Source organism: Cyprinus carpio, chromosome A15 (assembly GCF_018340385.1).
Source record: "Cyprinus carpio isolate SPL01 chromosome A15, ASM1834038v1, whole genome shotgun sequence".
Classification (NCBI taxonomy): Eukaryota; Metazoa; Chordata; class Actinopteri; order Cypriniformes; family Cyprinidae; genus Cyprinus; species Cyprinus carpio.
The window spans coordinates 14,119,812-14,138,785 of record NC_056586.1 but is presented as its reverse complement, the minus strand read 5'-3'; the positions used below and the strand labels follow the sequence as shown (position 1 = coordinate 14,138,785).

At 39.9% G+C, this 18,974-nt stretch overlaps 1 protein-coding gene across 2 annotated transcripts; it reads left to right on the top strand.

Annotated features, from left to right (window-relative positions):
- Window positions 1-7,825: 7,825 nt before the first annotated feature.
- On the top strand, window positions 7,826-18,959 carry LOC109067850 (alpha-2-macroglobulin-like). Of its 2 annotated transcripts, none has more exons than XM_042771088.1 (34): window positions 7,826-7,971; window positions 8,244-8,424; window positions 8,497-8,653; window positions 10,710-10,762; window positions 10,887-10,907; window positions 11,107-11,272; window positions 11,364-11,448; window positions 11,585-11,699; window positions 11,807-11,927; window positions 12,035-12,144; window positions 12,242-12,412; window positions 12,496-12,729; window positions 12,812-13,024; window positions 13,149-13,293; window positions 13,435-13,562; window positions 13,755-13,836; window positions 14,124-14,232; window positions 15,129-15,354; window positions 15,423-15,549; window positions 15,629-15,750; window positions 15,849-15,900; window positions 15,983-16,066; window positions 16,153-16,329; window positions 16,440-16,515; window positions 16,723-16,879; window positions 16,979-17,053; window positions 17,132-17,294; window positions 17,399-17,592; window positions 17,673-17,885; window positions 18,004-18,125; window positions 18,218-18,299; window positions 18,490-18,573; window positions 18,669-18,774; window positions 18,871-18,959. In XM_042771088.1, exons 1-34 carry the CDS (start codon window positions 7,907-7,909, stop codon window positions 18,909-18,911), a joined length of 4,257 nt encoding a protein of 1,418 aa, XP_042627022.1. In that variant the 5' UTR covers window positions 7,826-7,906; the 3' UTR covers window positions 18,912-18,959. The 2 variants fall into 2 exon arrangements, with proteins under 2 accessions (XP_042627022.1, XP_042627021.1); XM_042771087.1 differs by having other exon boundaries at window positions 13,149-13,298; window positions 13,437-13,562.
- Window positions 18,960-18,974: the final 15 nt, after the last annotated feature.

Sequence of the window (18,974 nt, the reverse complement as noted above, 5' to 3'; positions counted from 1 at the left end):
GCTGTGTCAGTTGTTCACGGATAAAACTTTCCAAAAGTTTTGACAAGATACATAACTTCAAAATAGGTTTGTAGTTGTGACGACTGGGTGAAGGAGGAGCTGGAAACAAGTGCGAGTATTAACAATTTTAATGAAAAACCAAACAAAACAAACGAATACAAATAATGCAGGGAAGACGACAATCCAAGATGGTGGGAGACGGTGAGTAATCCAGATGGTGATGGTGAGTTGGCAGCAGAAGAGGATGGCACAGGAACTGCGGGGAATCGAGCCGAAGGTAAGGTGGTGATGCTTGTGCAGGTGCAAAGAGTGGATGAGGTTCCGGGGGAAGACACGGACATCCAACGCAGAACACAGAAGCAAAGAACATTACCAACATACAACAACGCTCTCACAAACACAAGACGTGAGACAAGCCATATATATAGGGAGAGGGTAATGAGTGACAGCTGCTGCTGATGACAATTAACGGAGACGCCCACAAGCTAATCAGTGCAGACGCCAAACACACAGACTTCACCACAGGATGAAGACTTATCCCTGGATGACAAGCAACGTTAGAGCAGTGACCCCACTGAATGACTTCGGACCTTAACTCCTCCGGCACAAATAAACGGTTCGGTGGACAACCGGGCGGAGGCGTTACCCCTTCTAAGGCCATCTTGACCTTCGATTCGACCTCCCATACGAGTGCTGAGACCACTACTTTCTCAGGTAAAATACACTCGGGAGTCACCGGGCGGGCGGAGGGATCAAAAAGACATGATAAAGAATCGGGTTTGATATTTTTGGAACCCGGCGGTACGATAAGGTAAAATCAAAGCGACCGAAAAAAAAAGTGCCCACCGAGCCTGCCTGGAATTGAGTCTTTTGGCAGTTCTAATGTATTCTAAGTTCTTATGATCGGTCCAAACCATGAAAGGTACCCCTGAGCCTTCCAGCCAGTGACGCCACTCCTCTAAGGCTAATTTGACGGCCAACAACTCTCTGTTACCAATGTCATAATTGCGCTCAGCAGGAGATAAACGATGGGGGAAAAAAAACGCGCAAGGATGTACCTTATCGTCCGAGGCAGCACGTTGGGACAACACTGCTCCTACCCCCACCTCTGATGCATCGACCTCCACCACGAACTGCCGTGTGGGGTCAGGGGCCACAAGGATGGGAGCCGAAACGAAGCGGCTCTTGAGGTTAGTGAACGCAGTCTCCGCTGCGTCCGACCACCTGAACGGAGTACTGGGAGAGGTCAAGGCCGCCAGAGGTGAGGCTAGTTGGCTAAAATTGCGAATAAAATGCCGATAGAAATTGGCAAACCCCAGAAACTGCTGTAGGGCATTACGGGAATCTGGAGATGGCTATCACACCCTTAACCTTGTCAGGGTCCATACGTATTCCCTCGGACGAGACGATATACCCTAGGAAGGGAACAGACTGTGCATGGAATACGCATTTCTCCGCCTTGACAAAAAGACCATTCTCAAGTAATCTCTGGAGCACTCGTCTGACGTGTTGAACGTGTTCCTGGAGAGATGAAGAAAAAAAATCAGTATGTCATCCAGGTAAACATATATAAACTGATCTACCATATCTCTCAACACGTCATTGACGAGTGCTTGGAAAACCCCGGGAGAGTTGGAGAGCCCGAACGGCATCACCAAGTATTCAAAGTGCCCTCTAGGGGTATTAAAGGCGGTTTTCCATTCATCCCCCTTCCTGATGCGGACCAAATGATAAGCATTATGTAAATCCAATTTTGTGAATACGGATGCTCCCTGTAACCTCTCAAAAGCTGAAGACATGAGTGGTAAAGGATAGGTGTTCTTTATCGTAATGTTGTTCAGCTCTCGGTAGTCAATACAAGGTCACAGAGAACCATCCTTCTTACCCACAAAAAAAGAATCCCGCCCCCGCTGGAGAAGAGGAAGGGCGGATGAACCCAGAGGCCAAGGAATCAGAAATGTATTTCTCCATGGCCTCCCTCTCTGGAATAGAAAGAGAGTATAACTTGCCTTTAGGCGGAGACTTCTCTGGCACTAAGTCTATGGCACAGTCGTAGGGACAATGCGGAGGAAGAGAAGCAGCACAGGACTTACTGAACACTTCCTTCAGGTCCAGGTACTCTTCGGGCACGTTTGATAATACCATGTTCTCTTTCTGAAAAACAGAGACAGGGACAACAGGACAAGCAGAAACCAGACAAGACTCATGACAACTTTCACTCCACAATGTGACTATGTTGGAACCCCAATCCACTCGTGGATTATGTTTCATTAACCAGGGGTGACCTAAGACAATGGGAGCTACGGGGGAGTCCGTGAGAAAAAAGGATATGGTTTCGCAATGATTGCCTGAAGTGAGCAGAGTGATGGGTTCAGTGTGCGTTGAGTGCGTTGACCTGGATGGGAAGAGACACCGGCCGGACAGGAATGTTCAGGTGACGTGCAAGGAGTGAGTCGATGGAATTACCTTCGGCTCCGGAGTCCAGAAGGGCGTGACAGTCGTGTGTGTGATTCTCCCACCGCAGTTTCACCGGAAGGAGAGTCGAGGATGTTGTTGAGGACTTCCCAGCGGAGATCCCACCCGATAGTAGCCTCATCCTTACTACCGGGCTGACTCTTTTACCGGGCAGGAATAGATGGTATGTCCTGAGCCTCAACAGTACAAGCACAGTCCTTGGGACCTCCGCCGCTCTCTCTCCCTCCGGGACAGCCGAGCTCTACCCACCTGCATGGGTTCGTGGTCGTCAATGGGACCGACCGCATTCTCTCGACTCAAGCGGCCCCTCTCCGGAGAGATGGGATGGCGTGTAGGACTGGTCTGTCGACCCAGACGATTAATCTGGGCATCAACTCGCAGGGCTAGGTCGATGAGACCGTTGAGTGTGGGTGGCAGCTCGAGGAGGTAGATCTCCTTTTGAACACGGTCGGCCAGCCCATGCAGGAATCGATCCCACTGCGCTGCCTCGTTCAACTGGCACACGGCCGCCAGGGTGCGGAACTGGATGGAGTAATCCGTGACAGAGGAGGTCCCTTGATGTTGGTCTGAGACCTGGTGGGCGGCTTCCCTGCCAACCGCGGCTCGATCGAAGACCCTCCTCATCTCCTCCGAGAGGGTGTGGAACGAGGCGCAACACGGATGTCGGTTCTCCCACACTGCCGTCCCCTATAGGGCGGCCTTGCCGGAAAGTAGAGTCAGAGTGAACGCAACCTTCGATTCCTCGGTGGCGAAGGTGCGGGGCTGTAAGGCAAAGTGCATGGAACACTTAAGGAAAGTTCTGCAGAAAGCTGGCTCACCGGAGTAGTTTTCTGGCGCCGGAAGTCGCGGCTCTGGCCGGAAGTGATCCTGGGGAATTTCCCGGGGGACGGGCGGCGCAGGCCGTGCGATGAGCGCAGTGGGAGAGGTGAGCTGGTGGATCTGCTGGGTGAGCTCGGACACCTGTGCCACCAGCACTTGGATAGCGCGTCCGGTGTTCGTGATACTCTCCTGCTGCTGATCCATACGGTTGACGCTGTGGTGAATAAAGTCCGTTAAAGAGGTGGTGCTCGCTGCTTCCATTTTTAATGGTGAGAGCGTTCTGTGAGGACTGGGTGAAGGAGGAGCTGGAAACAAGTGCGAGTATTAACAATTTTAATGAAAAACCAAACAAAAACAAGAATACAAATAATGCAGGGAAGACGACAATCCAAGATGGTGGGAGACGGTGAGTAATCCAGATGGTGATGGTGAGTTGGCAGCAGAAGAGGATGGCACAGGAACTGCAGGGAATCGAGCCGAAGGTAAGGTGGTGATGCTTGTGCAGGTGCGAAGAGTGGATGAGGTTCCGGGGGAAGACACGGACATCCAACGCAGAACAACACAGAAGCAAAGAACATTACCAACATACAACAATGCTCTCACAAACACAAGACGTGATGTGAGACAAGCCATATATATAGGGAGAGGGTAATGAGTGACAGCTGCTGCTGATGACAATTAACGGAGATGCCCACAAGCTAATCAGTGCAGACGCGAAACACAGACTTCACCACAAAGTGCAAAACCCAGAGATCACGGTTTACCAACCGTGACAGTAGTTATCTAATAAAGTAGGGTCGCCCCCTTTCAACAGAGGAACAACAAAAGCAGACTTCCAGATCTGTGGAATTTCCTTGGTTGATAAGAAAATATTGAACACATATGTCAATGGTGGTGAAATAATATAAGCCGCTAATTTTAGAAACAATGGTTCAATAAAATCAGGACCTGACAATTTATTTACATCTAGGTCTTGTAATGCAGAGCAGACATCAAAAGTAGTAATGTGACTAAAAACGAACTCTGTTGTCCATAGATGCCGCTCTGCATTAAGAAATTCAGAAGTTACGGTGGTATAATTATTAGTCTGAAACAAAGACCCAGACGCAGTAAAGTGGCTATTAAAACAATTGAGCATCTGTGATTTATCCACTGTATTAATACCATCTTTTGTTAAGCAATGGGGAAGACCTGAAACAGATCTATTACCAGTCAGGAACTTTATGTTTTTCCAGAACTTACTAGCATTTGCTGATTTCTTTTTTGTTTTATCAAGAAAATACTCTGCTTTTGCCTTTCTAATCATAACTGTACATTTGTTACGAAGCTGTTTAAAATACAACCAATCAGGATTTAAGTCGGTTTGTCCGGCCCTAGCCCATGCAGGATCCTGCTCATGAATAAGGTCAGACAATGCAGTTGAGAACCATGGATTATACCGACATTTAATTCTATATTTTTAAAAGGCGCATACTTGTTAATAATCAGAATAAAACTGTCATAAAAATATTTCCAAGCACTTTCAATATCAGGGATTAATGTAATTTTGTCTCAGTCAAATTGAGCGAGGTCGTATAAAAAACCTTCTATATTAAAGTGTTTCATACAGCGCTTGGTGATAATTTGTGGTTTCTGCTTGGATAATTTTATATCTCTAGCTACCCCAACAACACAAAGATCACTAATATCATTTGCAAATACAGAAGCTAGAGAATATTTATGAGGGGCATTTGTGAGAACAAGATCTAATAATGTGGATTTTTCTGGAAATTTCAAGTTCGATCTTGTAGGTGAATCTACCAGTTGAAAAAGGTTAAAAGTATCACAAAACACTTTAAAACCACCAGATACCGGATGCATCCAATTTAAGTTAAAACCACCCATTAATATCAATTCTTTGTAGCTCAAAGAAGTCAAAGAATTCATCAAAGAGGTCAAAGTATCACTGGTAGCTGATGGAGGTCTATAACCTACTATAGTAAGCTGACATGACTTTGAAACTGTCAAATTAAGAGCTAATAGTTCATGCTGTTTAGCTACAGATTCTGAAAATAGCGTGATGGTCTCAAAGCATTCTTTAACATAAATTACAGACTGCACCCCCCACCCCTTTTTTGTCTGTCCTCTCTAAAAACATAATAACCAATGATGCTGATCTCTTTGTCCAAAATAGCTATTGTTTACAGATACATGTATGTAAATTGTAACACTTCACAATAAGGTACATTAGTTAACTGTAGTTAACATGAGCTCAGAATAACCAATACATCTACAGCATTTATTAATGTTAATTTCAACATTTACTAATGCATTATTTAAATCAAAAGTTGTGTTTAACATTACTTAATGGACTGTGAACTAACATGAACTACAAATGAATGACTGTATTTTCATTAAGTAACTAACAAAGATGAATAAATACTGTAATGTATTGTTCATTGTATGCTCATGTTAGTTAATACATTAGCTAACATTATTTAAATCTTATTTTATAGTGTTACCATATATATGTATAGGCCTACACAAATAACGTAGGCTACGTTTATTTGCATTGTTGCATGTGTCATTAACATCTCACCAAAATCAATTTCAAATACGAAGTATTTGACAAGCAAATGTTTTTTTTTTTTGTTTTTTTTTCATTTTGTCGCCACAAAGGAAGTACGGGTATCGCATTTACATTTTCATGAACTTGCAGGTTATACAGCTTTCTGTCGCTATGTGGGCACTCAGCTTTTTTCTGTGATTTGGCAACAATAGCATTAGCCTTTATAAATATAGTGTTTCTTGAGTAAAGAAAATGCTGTACTTATTTAATCAGCAGTTCTTTTTTTACCTTCAGACTGCAAACAAGCTGAGATGCTTCAAACTGCTCGCGGCACTTCATTCACAAGAGAGGCGGGAGGAATAATGAGGTTTGACTGACAATGAGTTTGAGGAGCCAATGGAGTTACAGGGTTTAGTGGCGGTGGCGTCACTTATTGATCCTGGATCAGTAATCCTAGTTGATATTTTTCCGATTTGAGCTTGAGCTTCAGGGTGTGCCCTGCTCGTTCAGGTTGCCAGCTCACTCTACTATAGGTGTTGCATCTTCCTGGGTGCTGGCTCGTATGGCCTTGCTGACAGATATTTGTAGAGCTGCAGGCTGGGCGACCCCCAACATGTTCGCTAGATTCTATAGCCTTCATGTGGAGCCGGTATCCTACTATGTTCTCACCTCAAACGGGTAGTGGTACTGAGAGGCCTCGTTTAATGTAGATTAGCGGCTGGGTCACCAGCTCAGCTCCTCAGTGAAAACCTGGTATGCATTGCACCTGCTGCCTTTTTATACTCATGCTGTGATCAGCTGCAGCTGATAATAATTGGCCCGTTTAGTTTACACATGAAGTAGATTGGTCCTTCGAAGCGAGATCCCAATTCGTCGGTCACCGACGTGACGTCTCCGTTCCTTCCTTCAGGGAACGAGGGTTACATATTTAACCGAGATGTTTGTTTACTAACTGTTGCAGGAAATGGCTGGTCATGTGATCTTAACATGGCAGCCTCCATGAGGGGTCGTGTTCTTTAGGTGGAAAATGTTTTTAGAGGAAAAGTACTTTGCACATTTGTTCTTCTTACATGACATTGACCATATTTTATTTTAAATGGCTGAAAAATGCTTCTCAGATTGATTTCTAATACAAACTGACCGGTAGCCCCTCTTTTACATATATGTGGGTGTAGTTTAACTACTGTGTAAACAGGGCCAGAAGGTCAGTGACCATGGTTTTTTACATTTTTTGGAGGGGGAAGTCGTGGCCTAATGGTTAGAGAGTCGGACTTGCAATCCAAGGGTTGTGAGTTCGAGTCTCGGGCCGGCAGGAATTGTAGGTGGGGGGGGAGTGAATGTACAGCGCTCCCTCCACCTTTAATACCACGACTGAGGTGTCCTTGAGCAAGGCACCGAACCCCCAACTGCTCCCCGGGCGCTGCAGCAGAAATGGCTGCCCACTGCTCCGGGTGTGTGTTCACAGTGTGTGTGTGTTCACTGCTGTGTGTGTGCACTTTGGATGGGTTAAATGCAGAGCACGAATTCCGAGTATGGTACCATACTTGGCTGTATGTCACTTCACTTTCACTTTCACTTTCACTTACTGATTGCAAGAGCATGATGATAAAAACAATATCATTATAACCTAAATATGAATGCAATCTTATGTTTCATCATATGTTTCCATTTACATACATTTTATATATTTTTGTATTTCACAGTATAAACAAATATATATGTATCAGCTTTGCATCTGAGTCAATAAACAGTCACTCTGGATGATATCTGATACTAATTACTTGTTTTTTATCTTACAGAATTTAAATGATCCATACTGTAGATAATATAAGATGGAGAAGGTTCAGAAATGTCTTGAGACCTAAGGGAACACTAATTGGGAAGACATGTTTAGTAATGATCTGATATTAGAGTACTAGGATTAACATAAGTGTAGGGAACTCCAGAAATTAATCATTAATTGAATGCAAATAATTTCTCAATAGCTTGTTGGGATGAGTGCCCTTTGAAATAAAGTAACAGTCGAAGTTTTGTTCATAGTGTTCTGCACGATCAGCCTTCATCATGAGGGCTCATCAAGGGCTCCTTCTAGTTTCTTTGCTCTTCATTCATGGACAAGCCTCAGGGCCGTAAGTAACTTTTTTTTTTTTTTTGTCAAATTAGTACTTGTATAGGATCCTTAAAATACTGAAAGTGTGCTCCACTATATCATGCAATAATTTAATTTAAAAATAAAAAATACTTTTAGCACAGACAGGACCTGCTTCAACTGAAGTGCAGGAAGTTCTAGAATATTTATTAAAAAATACAAAAGTGGCAGAACTGTTTAAAAAAATTTGTCTTTGATTTTGTCTGAAACTTTTGCAAGCATATCTCTTTATGCTTTTATATCTCTCAACAGGTCTTTCATGGTGACGTTTCCTGCAGTGATCGAGTCGGGATCTGAGGCAAAACTGTGTGCAAGTCTTCTCAAGCCCAATGAAAGCCTTGTCATGAACATTTATCTGGTTCATGGTGACCAGAGCACTTTACTGCTACAGGAGAAAGCTGAAGAAGAGTTTCACAGCTGCTTTAACTTTCAGGTTTGCCAGCAAGAAAAGTGCATTTACATGTCATTGAACATTTTAGATTTGAAATAACACGTCTCCCAACAGACACCTCTGGTAGAAGCAGAATCAGTCCAGACAATGAAGGTAGAACTTCAGGGGAAGAACTTCAAGATGACTGAAGAGAGAAAAGTCGTGTTCAGACGTTTCAACCCTTTGACTTTCATCCAGACTGATAAACCCATCTATATTCCAGGACAGACAGGTGAGCTGTGAATTTTTGAGATTAAAGTTCAGTGAAAACTAAGGTTGTTTAATTTGTTTCACACTGTTGATGATACTGTTTTAACGGGATGTCATTAGTGAAAGAGCATTAGCACTGTGGGGCACAACAGATATAGCCCACAGTAGCCACACCTCAAACCACTGGCTGTTTCATGCTGCTTGCTTTATCTGAATCTAACAATGCTAGAAAAAGTATATGGAGCTTATAGACCAAAACTTAAATATCTTCAAATAATTTGTTTTAATTGTGAAATCATATATATATCATATATATATATATATATATATATATATATATATATATATATCATATTGGGTATATCATAAAAAGGTGTTTATATATATATATATATATATATATATATATATATATATATATATATATATATATATATATATATATATATATATATGTGTGTGTGTGTGTGTACACCCCTAAACTGATCTACTATATTGTCTAAACTGTTACTCATGAAGGGGCGTAGCAATAATTTCAGAAGTGAGGAGGACAGAAATGTCAAACGTAATAATACTTCATTTAAATATTTAATTATTATTATTATTATTATTATTATTATTATTTTGTCTAATTAAAAGGTTTTATTTCTTATCCTCTTACTTATGATTGCCTAAGAAATCAAATACACTGCTGGACAATATAAATTGTATTCTATAATATTTTTCCTGATATTTTCCTAATGGCAATTTTATTATTTGTTTATATACTATAAACACTTTTTTTTACCTTTTTTATCACATGATAAGGCAGAAAATATATTTCATAGTTTCTATACTGCAATGAATGTCAATTAGCACTACATAATTCAGATACTTTATTACCTGGAGATGACTTGAGAAACACACATAAACAATATTGTCGCAACTGTGTGTTTTTTGTTTTCACATTTCATCAGTCAAAGCTGCATGCCTTTGTCCATTTTAGGGATTTCCTGGCACGTCATAAGTTATTACTTCTACGAGTCCTTTTTGGACCTCCAGCTTTGAATATGAATGAAACATACTGCATAAGAGTGTTTAGCCATCCATAATGTTCACATCGCCTCATTTTGGATATGAATAAAATGTCAAGTCCTGCACATCTTTTCTCTTTGAATTTAAATCTAGATTTATTCACACTGGCCTCTGACAACCTCTACGTGGAATATAAAAATACATTTCTTACATGACAATAATCTTTTTGATTATAATTTTGAGCAAAAAAAAAAAAAGTATCAGTTTAATATTATAGCCTACAGCATGACAAAAATGTGACGAAAAGTTTTTATTGACTAAAACTAGACTAAAATGCTCAGACCTTTAAACGACTAAAACTTGACTAAACAAAAACAGGACAAGGTTGACTAAATATGATAATAATGAAAAAGTACATTTGACACCAGTTCTAAGACCAAGACTAAATTAAAAATGGCTGACAAAATGAACACTAGTTTGATTAGGTTTGGAGCTAAACTCTTGGATCTTGAGGTCCAGAGTTTAGGACCCTGATCTATACTGTCACTGTCATGTTCTTTTAGTTTAATTTTCATGGATTTTTAGTTTGTATTCATCAGTTTCCTGCTTTCTTTGTTCTAGTTTCTCACCACTCATCAGTTACCATGGACACTTATTAATTAGCACACCTATTCTCCCTTTAGTTCATAATCTCTGTGTATTTAAGTTCCTCTTTGTTCACCTTTCAGTTGTCTGGTATTGTTTGTGTTTCACACAACTGTCTCGCAGATTGGCTATCTTTTGAGTTATTTAATAAACCTTGTTTATATTTTTAATCATCATCTTCATCTTCCTTGGACCATTTGTGACTCTACACTGTCTTGCATTTAATTATATAGTTAGTAGATTTTATTTTAGTCAGTGTCTTTGTAATCTCTTGCTCAATGAATAAATTAATCTTCAAATTGGATTCAAATCACATTTTCTTGCAACAATTCTCAGAGCCTCTGATGTTGCACTGCATCTCAGAAATGACAAGTGTAAAGTTTGTAATCTCATGTTATACCATATTATTCATTTCACAGTGAATTTCAGAGTTGTCACCATGGATAAATATTTTGTACCCTTTGATCAGAAGGTTCGTACCATTTAAGCAAAATCAGCCTTTTTTTTTAAATAATTGTTTTCTGTGCACCGTACCCCTGTGCACAATGGATTTTTTTTTAACAATTTGAATTATTTTTTTGTTTGTATGTTTTTAGTACAGTACAGTCATGCTGGAGGTAAGCACATGGTACCTGTCTTTTGCAGCCATTCATAACATGCACAATCAAATTTTGACCTAATTTGCTCTTCAAATGTTTGTTGTACCAGCAATTATTTAATATTCAGTGATTATAGATTGCTAAATAATGGCCAGGATCTATGTAGATGACTAAAGCTAAATTATATCTGCGCTGTGTGTTCTTTGGGATCAAACAGGACAGTCAGAATAACAGGATTGGTCAGTGGACAAATATTTCCTCAACAAGGTGGATATTGCAGCTTTCTCATGAGTTGAACCCAGAGGCCCGTCAAGGCAATTACAAATTGAGGGCTTTTATTGGTGAACGGGTGATCACACATTATTTTAAGGTGAAGAAGTATGGTAAGTGACAATATCAAAGAGCATTTCTGAGAGTGATTATTAAACCTCATTCATAACCCATTTTAACTGATTCCCTGTTCTTGATTTGCAGTTTTGCCCAAGTTTGAAATTACCATGAAAGCTCCAAAAGAAATAAGTTTTGGTGATAGCGACATGAATATGGAGGTTTGTGGGAAGTAAGTGAAGGGTTCTTCAGTTTTATTGCATTAAACTTCGACAAATACAATAATAATAAAAAAAACATTTTTTTTTATTATTATAATATCCTAAATCAGTATTTCAAAAGTGTAACGCAAAGCTTGTACTTCATAGATACACATTTGGACAACCAGTGGCAGGTAAAGCAAGGGTGGAAGTATGCCGGGAACTTTTGAGATATACTACTCAAACAGACTTGATTTCACCATGTTTGGTTGAAACTACTGAGGTGTGAGACTGTATTATTGTGTATTATGTTGGATTTCTGAAAACATTTTCATCATATGGTCTTTGTAATGGATGTTTTTTATGGATGTGTTTGTACTCTACCAACAGATGAGTGAGATGGGCTGTGCCTCCTTTACTTTGGACACATCAGTCTTTTTTAACTCTACAAATGAGAGATTCCTAAAAAGACATCTTACTGTAAAAATGAATGTAACAGAAGAAGGGACAGGTGACCGATCCAAGTAGAACTCGTTTGGATCGAAAAATGAACTTTTTTGTTAATATTAACATTAGCAATAATATTAAACAATTTAATCAAGTTGTTTGTTTTCCCAGAAAACACCTTGGGGAAATCTGAAATGATAATTCTGACATATGAAAGTGGTAAAGCTACATTTACTGAGCTACCTGAAATTTATGAGCATGGGTCAGTTATACAGGGGAAAGTATGTCTTATTTCTTTCTAACATTGATAGTTAGCTGTATTGAAGTATAGTCTGATTTTTTTTTCTTTTTTTCTTTTTTTTTTCTCCTGTTGAATAGATCAAACTTGCACATTTAAATGGAGCACCTCTTCAAAACAAAGAAGTTTATCTTTTGGAAGGTGAAAGGCGGTCCTCAAAACTGCTCTTAAATCTCACTACAGACAGTGACGGACTGGCCAGCTTCTCTCTTAACACATCTAGTCTTTATGAACGTGATATAAATCTAATGGTATGATAATGTTCATGCACCCAGTGTTTGATCAGTTGATGTCTTTGGTAACTGAAAATAACTGGACCTTCTTTGTTATTCAGGCAAGTGCATATCCAAAGTTTCAGTATCAAAGCTTTACAAAGCCTTACTTCTCTACTGAACAAAAAACAGTTCAGCTTCTCCGGCCTGCTACTCCATACACCCAAACACTAAGTGAACTGATTATAGAGAATATTGAGCAACCATTACAGTGTGATGCTGAGTTTACAGTAACCATCAAGTATTATTTTGTTGGAGAGACTGTTGAAGAATTCCTTACTGACATTGTCTATATAGTGAGTACAATTGCTGCATGTTCATTGGCTATGTACAGTATTACAGTGATCCTCTGGTATTCATCTCATCTGTCTGTTTCAGGTCTTGTCCAGGGGAGTGATCTTTCATCATGGATCTGAGAAGGTTGATGTGAAGACTTCTAATGGAGCAGCAAGTGGCACAGTGTCGTTCAAACTGTCTGTTGGTACAGATCTGGCTCCTGCAGTGCAGATTCTGGCCTACTGTGTTCTACCCAGTGAAAATGTGGTTGCTCATAGCAGAGATTTTACAACTGAGAAGTGTTTCAAAAACAAGGTATACAAAAAGTTCTGGGAGAATTTAGATACTGTTGTCTTTAAACCTCATTTTAACACCACAAAATGGCTCCATTTTCATCATAGCAGCACTAAAATGGCACATCCTACTGTTGTCATTACAGGTTTCACTACAGTTTTCTCCTGCTAAAGCAGTTCCTGGTGAGGAAAACACTCTCCAGCTCTCAGCTCAGCCTGGTTCACTGTGCGGCCTCAGTGCTGTAGATCAGAGCGTCCTGATCATGGAGTCCGGAAAACGTCTGGATACTGATAAGTTTTAATTGTGTAGCTTACATGGTTAAAATGAGAAGTCTAACTTTAAAAAGCCTTCTACATTACAAAAGATTGATATTTCCAATGACAAGTCTTTAGAATTGTGTATTTAATGATTACGTTTTTTAATCTCATCACAGGTCTTTAACCTGCTGCCATTACCGGCTGTATCAGGTTATCCTCATAATGCTGTGGATACACCAGAGTGCCTGGAAGTTAGACCTCGTCGGGATGTGTCACTAGACCATATTTATGACAGCTTGAGGGTAACAAACTCCTCATAAAATTGTTAAAGTTACTAATAAAGAGGAGAAAGTATGACATAATAAAAATAAAGATAAAAAAGAGAGTATTTTAGTATTACACAATACCCAAGGAATATAGATTTTAATTTACTTTGTTTTTAACATTCAAGCCTTATATTTAATCTCATGTAGTTTCTAATTGCTGTTTGACAGAATGTGGGATTAAAGATGGCAACAAATTTGCCTGTGAGACAACCCCTTTGTCTGAGATACTATGGCATAACTTATCACTTGGGTACGTTTACTTGAAATTTGTAATATGATTGTTTTGTTGTTACATTTAGGTCTTATTGCAGAAAATGTTCAAGGGATCCTAAAATCATGTGACTATCCTTTTGTCCTGCTGTTGTTGAAATAACAGTTTCTTAGTGTTAAATACTGATGTCTAAAAAGGATTCAGATGCATAAATAAAAATAGTTTTAGATGAGTAAATGCATTGATGTGGGAATTCACTAAGAATCATTTTTTATCTGCTGAGAGCACTGGTTCTTTGCACATGTGCATTAGTCCTTTATTTGTAGTTTCAGAGGGAACTTTCAGTTATCAACTTGGAGGATCTGCTCGACCACCTATGCAGACAGTTCGTACCTTTTTCCCAGAAACATGGATCTGGCAGCTCACTGAAGTGGGGTACGTACATACCTTAAGCACTTATTAAATAAAATGATACCCATAAAATGATACCCATTTTATTTAATCCAAAGGGGAAATTCAGACATTACAGCAGCATGGACAGGACAGTACAAAAACACAAAATAGAATGAAGTAGAAAAAATAAAGCAGACTAAAATAGTAAGGAAAAAAGGAAAACCTTAAAAAAAAGAAAAAAAAAACAGAAAAAGAAAAATGATTGAATATTCAGCATGAATATGGCTAAATATATTAATAAAACTGGTCCCATTTTTGATTTGAATTTGAGGGATTTTTTTACATTTGCAGCTTTTATTTAGAATGGTCAGACAAGACGGGGTAAATATCGGCAAGGCAGGACAATGACAGCTAAGACAGAACAATAAGCAGGCGAGAGATCAGGGCAGGTGGCTGACAGACAGAGTCCAGGGGAAGCAATCCATGTCAGGGCAGGCAGCGAACAATCAGGAAATCAAGAAACAGTCCAAGGTCAGTAAAACTAGAAATCAAACACGAGTAATTATATGTGTGTTTGTGTGTGAGGAGGAGGCAGTACGGAAACCTCCTCTGTAACACCTATAGGAGTGTCAGAACCAAGCCTCAGTACTAACATACTGTATGATGATATTAAAGTGACTCCAGCAGACCACAGCATAGAAAGATGCTGATGCAACTACAGTATCATATTTTTTATCTGTAGTGCCCTACAACATACTTCCAAAGTACCTCAAACTTCTCAACAGATGGAGGCAACTTTGGCCCTTCCTGTACAAAGCACTCATGTTATCTTACCAATCCAATTTATTGTTTATGTGAACACCCAGTTAAGTCTACCATCTCACTGTCCAACTCCTGGAAGTTTACACTGCATCTTACTATACTATGCTGCACAACAGGGACTCTGGATCAACTCAGGTTCCTGTCACGGTTCCTGACACCATCACCTCTTGGGAGACGGAGGCCTTCTGTCTGTCCTCCGAAGGTCTGGGTCTGGCTCCTCCTACTCAGCTGACAGTTTTTCAGCCCTTCTTCCTGGAGCTCTCTCTGCCTTACTCCATCATCCGCGGGGAGATCTTTGAGCTGAAGGCCACTGTCTTCAACTATCTGTCCAAGTGCATCATGGTGAGATTTCAGACCCAGTCTTATCCAATCACATAAAATATGCCACTAATCATGTGTTTGATTGACAGGTTAAAGTGACTCCAGCTCCTTCCTCAGACTACACTCTCAAAGCCTCCGCCGATGATCAGTATTCATCCTGTCTGTGTGCTAATGGAAGAAAAAACTTTAAATGGATCCTCACTCCTTCTGTTCTTGGTGAGTTTTCCAGTCTGAATCATTGTTTCTCAGTCTCTTTGTGTCTGTTGTATCTTCACATACATGTCTTGTGTTGTAGGAGTCATGAATATTACAGTCAGTGCAGAGGCAGAGGCATCCCAGACTGTGTGTGACAATGAGATTGTGAGCGTGCCAGAGAGAGGACGCATTGACACAGTCACACGAAGTCTGCTTGTGCAGGTCAGCACACGTCAAACGACTCTCAGACATCATTTATCCATGATCCTAATGCTGCTTATGTCAGTATGATGTGTTGATGTTATTGTTTTATGCTGCAGGCTGAAGGAACTGAAAAGACAGAGACCTACAGCTGGTTACTCTGTCCAAAAGGTTTGTCTGCAGACAATATATAGCATCATATAGTGTTTCACTGCTAATCACTGATGTGTGTTTCTGCCTCTCTGGTTCACAGGCGACAGTCTCTCAGAGGAAGTGAATCTGACTCTTCCTAAAGATGTGATAGCGGGATCAGCCAGATCCTCTGTTTCAGTCATTGGTAACATTAACATACACAAGTAGAAATGAGGAGTTTGTGTTTGGATTTCTAAAATGTAGTGAGTTTCATTTGTGTTTGAATTGTAGGAGACATATTGGGTCGTGCACTGAGGAATCTTAACGGATTATTACGGATGCCATACGGCTGTGGAGAACAAAACATGGCTGTTCTTTCTCCCAATATTTACATTCTGCAGTATCTGGAAAACACGGAGCAGCTCACCTCAGCCATCCGAGAGAAAGCCACCGGCTTCCTTAAAAGCGGTTAGAGAAACCAATCATGTCAAGAAAATAATGAGAAATGAAGTCACAACATATTTGACCTCAGAAGCACTTGATCAACCCAAACATTTAATCATTTTCAAACTCAACAGGATACCAGAGACAACTGAACTACAGACATAACAGTGGTGCATACAGCACATTTGGACATGGAAAAGAGAATACATGGTACATACAGTTCACTCTTATTTTTATCAAAGCAAATAAGCTAATTTACAATAATAAACCCAAGCATCCTGTACAAAATATTGTGTAATCTGTCTTCTACTTTTTTTTTTTTTTTTTTTTTTTTTTTTTTTTAATTCTATCAATTTTGATTTTACATTTGAGTTACATTACTGGTATAACTAATAACAAAATCTTCCACACCACCAGGTTAACTGCCTTTGTCCTGAGGTCTTTTGGCAAAGCACAGAAATACATATTTATTGATCCACAAATTATTCAGACTGCAAAGCAATGGTTAATAAGCAGACAGGATTCAGGTGGCTGTTTTATCAAACAGGGAAGACTGTTCAACAACAGAATGAAGGTGTGCTATTTGTTTCGCAGTGTTTGCTGTGATTACTAGAAACCAGGTCTGGTAATAAATTTAATATTTGTCTTTATTTCTATTTTTCCTTCATTGCAGGGTGGAGTAAATGATAATGTGACCATGACTGCCTACATTACTGCGTCAATGCTTGAACTGGAAACTCCAGTCACAGTAAGTTCATCTACAGGAAACAGTATAAACTTATAGAAAAATCACTCACAGCAGCTGTTTCTCTGATTTTTGTCTCAGGATCCTGTCGTCTCTAAAGGTTTGTCTTGCTTGAGGTCCGTCATTGAAAATGTCAAAAACACTTACACCACTGCTCTGCTCGCCTACACTTTCAGTCTGGCTAGAGACACGGACACTCGACAGCAGCTTTTCAAGAAACTGGAGCATGTTGCTATTTCAGAGGGTAAGAGATTTGTTTCTGATGACTTTCTGTTGTCTTTTATGACTGTACTGTTTTTTGTCAAGCTTGTTGTGTTACTGGTGTCTCTTTATTCATGTGTCCTAAAGGGTCTCATCTCCACTGGTCTCAGTCTGCATCTGCTGATGACTCTGAATCTCTGGAAGTGGAGATCAGCTCATATATGCTGCTAGCTGTTCTCACTGCAGATTCACTCACTACAGCTGATCTGGGCTTTGCTAACAGGATTGTCAGCTGGCTTGTGAAGCAGCAGAATGCCTATGGAGGATTCTCCTCCACACAGGTGACTCAAATTACTCAAATCAGACACATGATTGCTGAATAATGGGTGAAAGTCACATTACTGAACACATTTATTCTCAGGACACAGTGGTGGCTCTTCAGGCTCTGTCTTTGTACGCCACTAAAGTGTTCAGCTCTGACGGCTCCAGCACAGTGACTGTACAGTCAGCAGGAGACACTCACCTCTTTGATGTCAATCAGGACAACAAGTTACTGTATCAGGAGAAGCAGCTGCAGAATGTTCCAGCCAAATACAGCATTGAAGTGAAGGGCTCGACCTGTGTGTCTGTGCAGGTCTGTAGTGCGTTCAGCTTCATTTACTTACTTTCTCTCTTTGCTCCCTTAGCATTTTGTGGTTATTTTGCTGTGAGATGGATTATAAGTGTGCTTTTGTTCATGTTGGCTCTCTCAGGTGGCTCAGTTCTACAACATTCCCACTCCTACTGAAGATAAAACATTGAGAATTGATGCTAAGCTTGAGGGAGACTGCAAGAAAACCTTTGGACAGTACCTTTTGTTAAATTTCACTGTGAAGTAGGTTACTTTATGCTGTAAAACATGATTATGGTTATGGCTTTAGTTCATTCAACATTAACTCTGATGTTTCATATTTTCTCTTTTTTCAGTTATAATGGTCCACAGGAAAGATCTAACATGGTCATTGTGGATATTAAACTCTTATCAGGATTCACGGCTGATACATCATTGGTGTGTTTGACTGTAAAATTATTAATTATTAGGTTCACTGTACTGATTCACTGTGAATCTAAGATGGAATATGTTGTCTGGCTCACTTCTGCTTGAACAGCATGATAACTTACAGAAAATAACTTTTCAGTGTTCTCCTATTAGGCATGTGACAAATAATAATTTTTTTTAAAATCACTTTTCCACACAGCTTGAACCTCGACGCCTTTCAAGAACATCACTTGTGGAGCGGGTCGATTCCAAAGATGATCATGTCATTGGGTATCTGAAAGAGGTAAGAAAAAAAACAACATTGATATAAGTTACAGTGATTAATTCACATTTGATCTAAAATCTTCAGTTTCCATGATGCTGTTTAACGTCCTGCAGGTTCCAAAAAATATTCCAGTGAATCTCCAAATAAAACTGAAACAGGTTCTTCCAGTGAAGAATCTCAAACCAGCTGTGATTAAAGTGTATGATTACTACCAAACAAGTAAGATTTTATGTGCCATTTTCTCTATTTTTATTATGTGATTCAAAAGTGTAAGTTGCTATTAAGCTAATTTCTCTGTATCAACATTTCCCTCAGGTGATCAGTCAGAGACCGAGTACACGTCCCACTGTGAATGAAGTGTCATGCTTCAGTTCTGCAGCTTGAATAAAGATGTCAAATCCTCACTAAATGTTAAATGA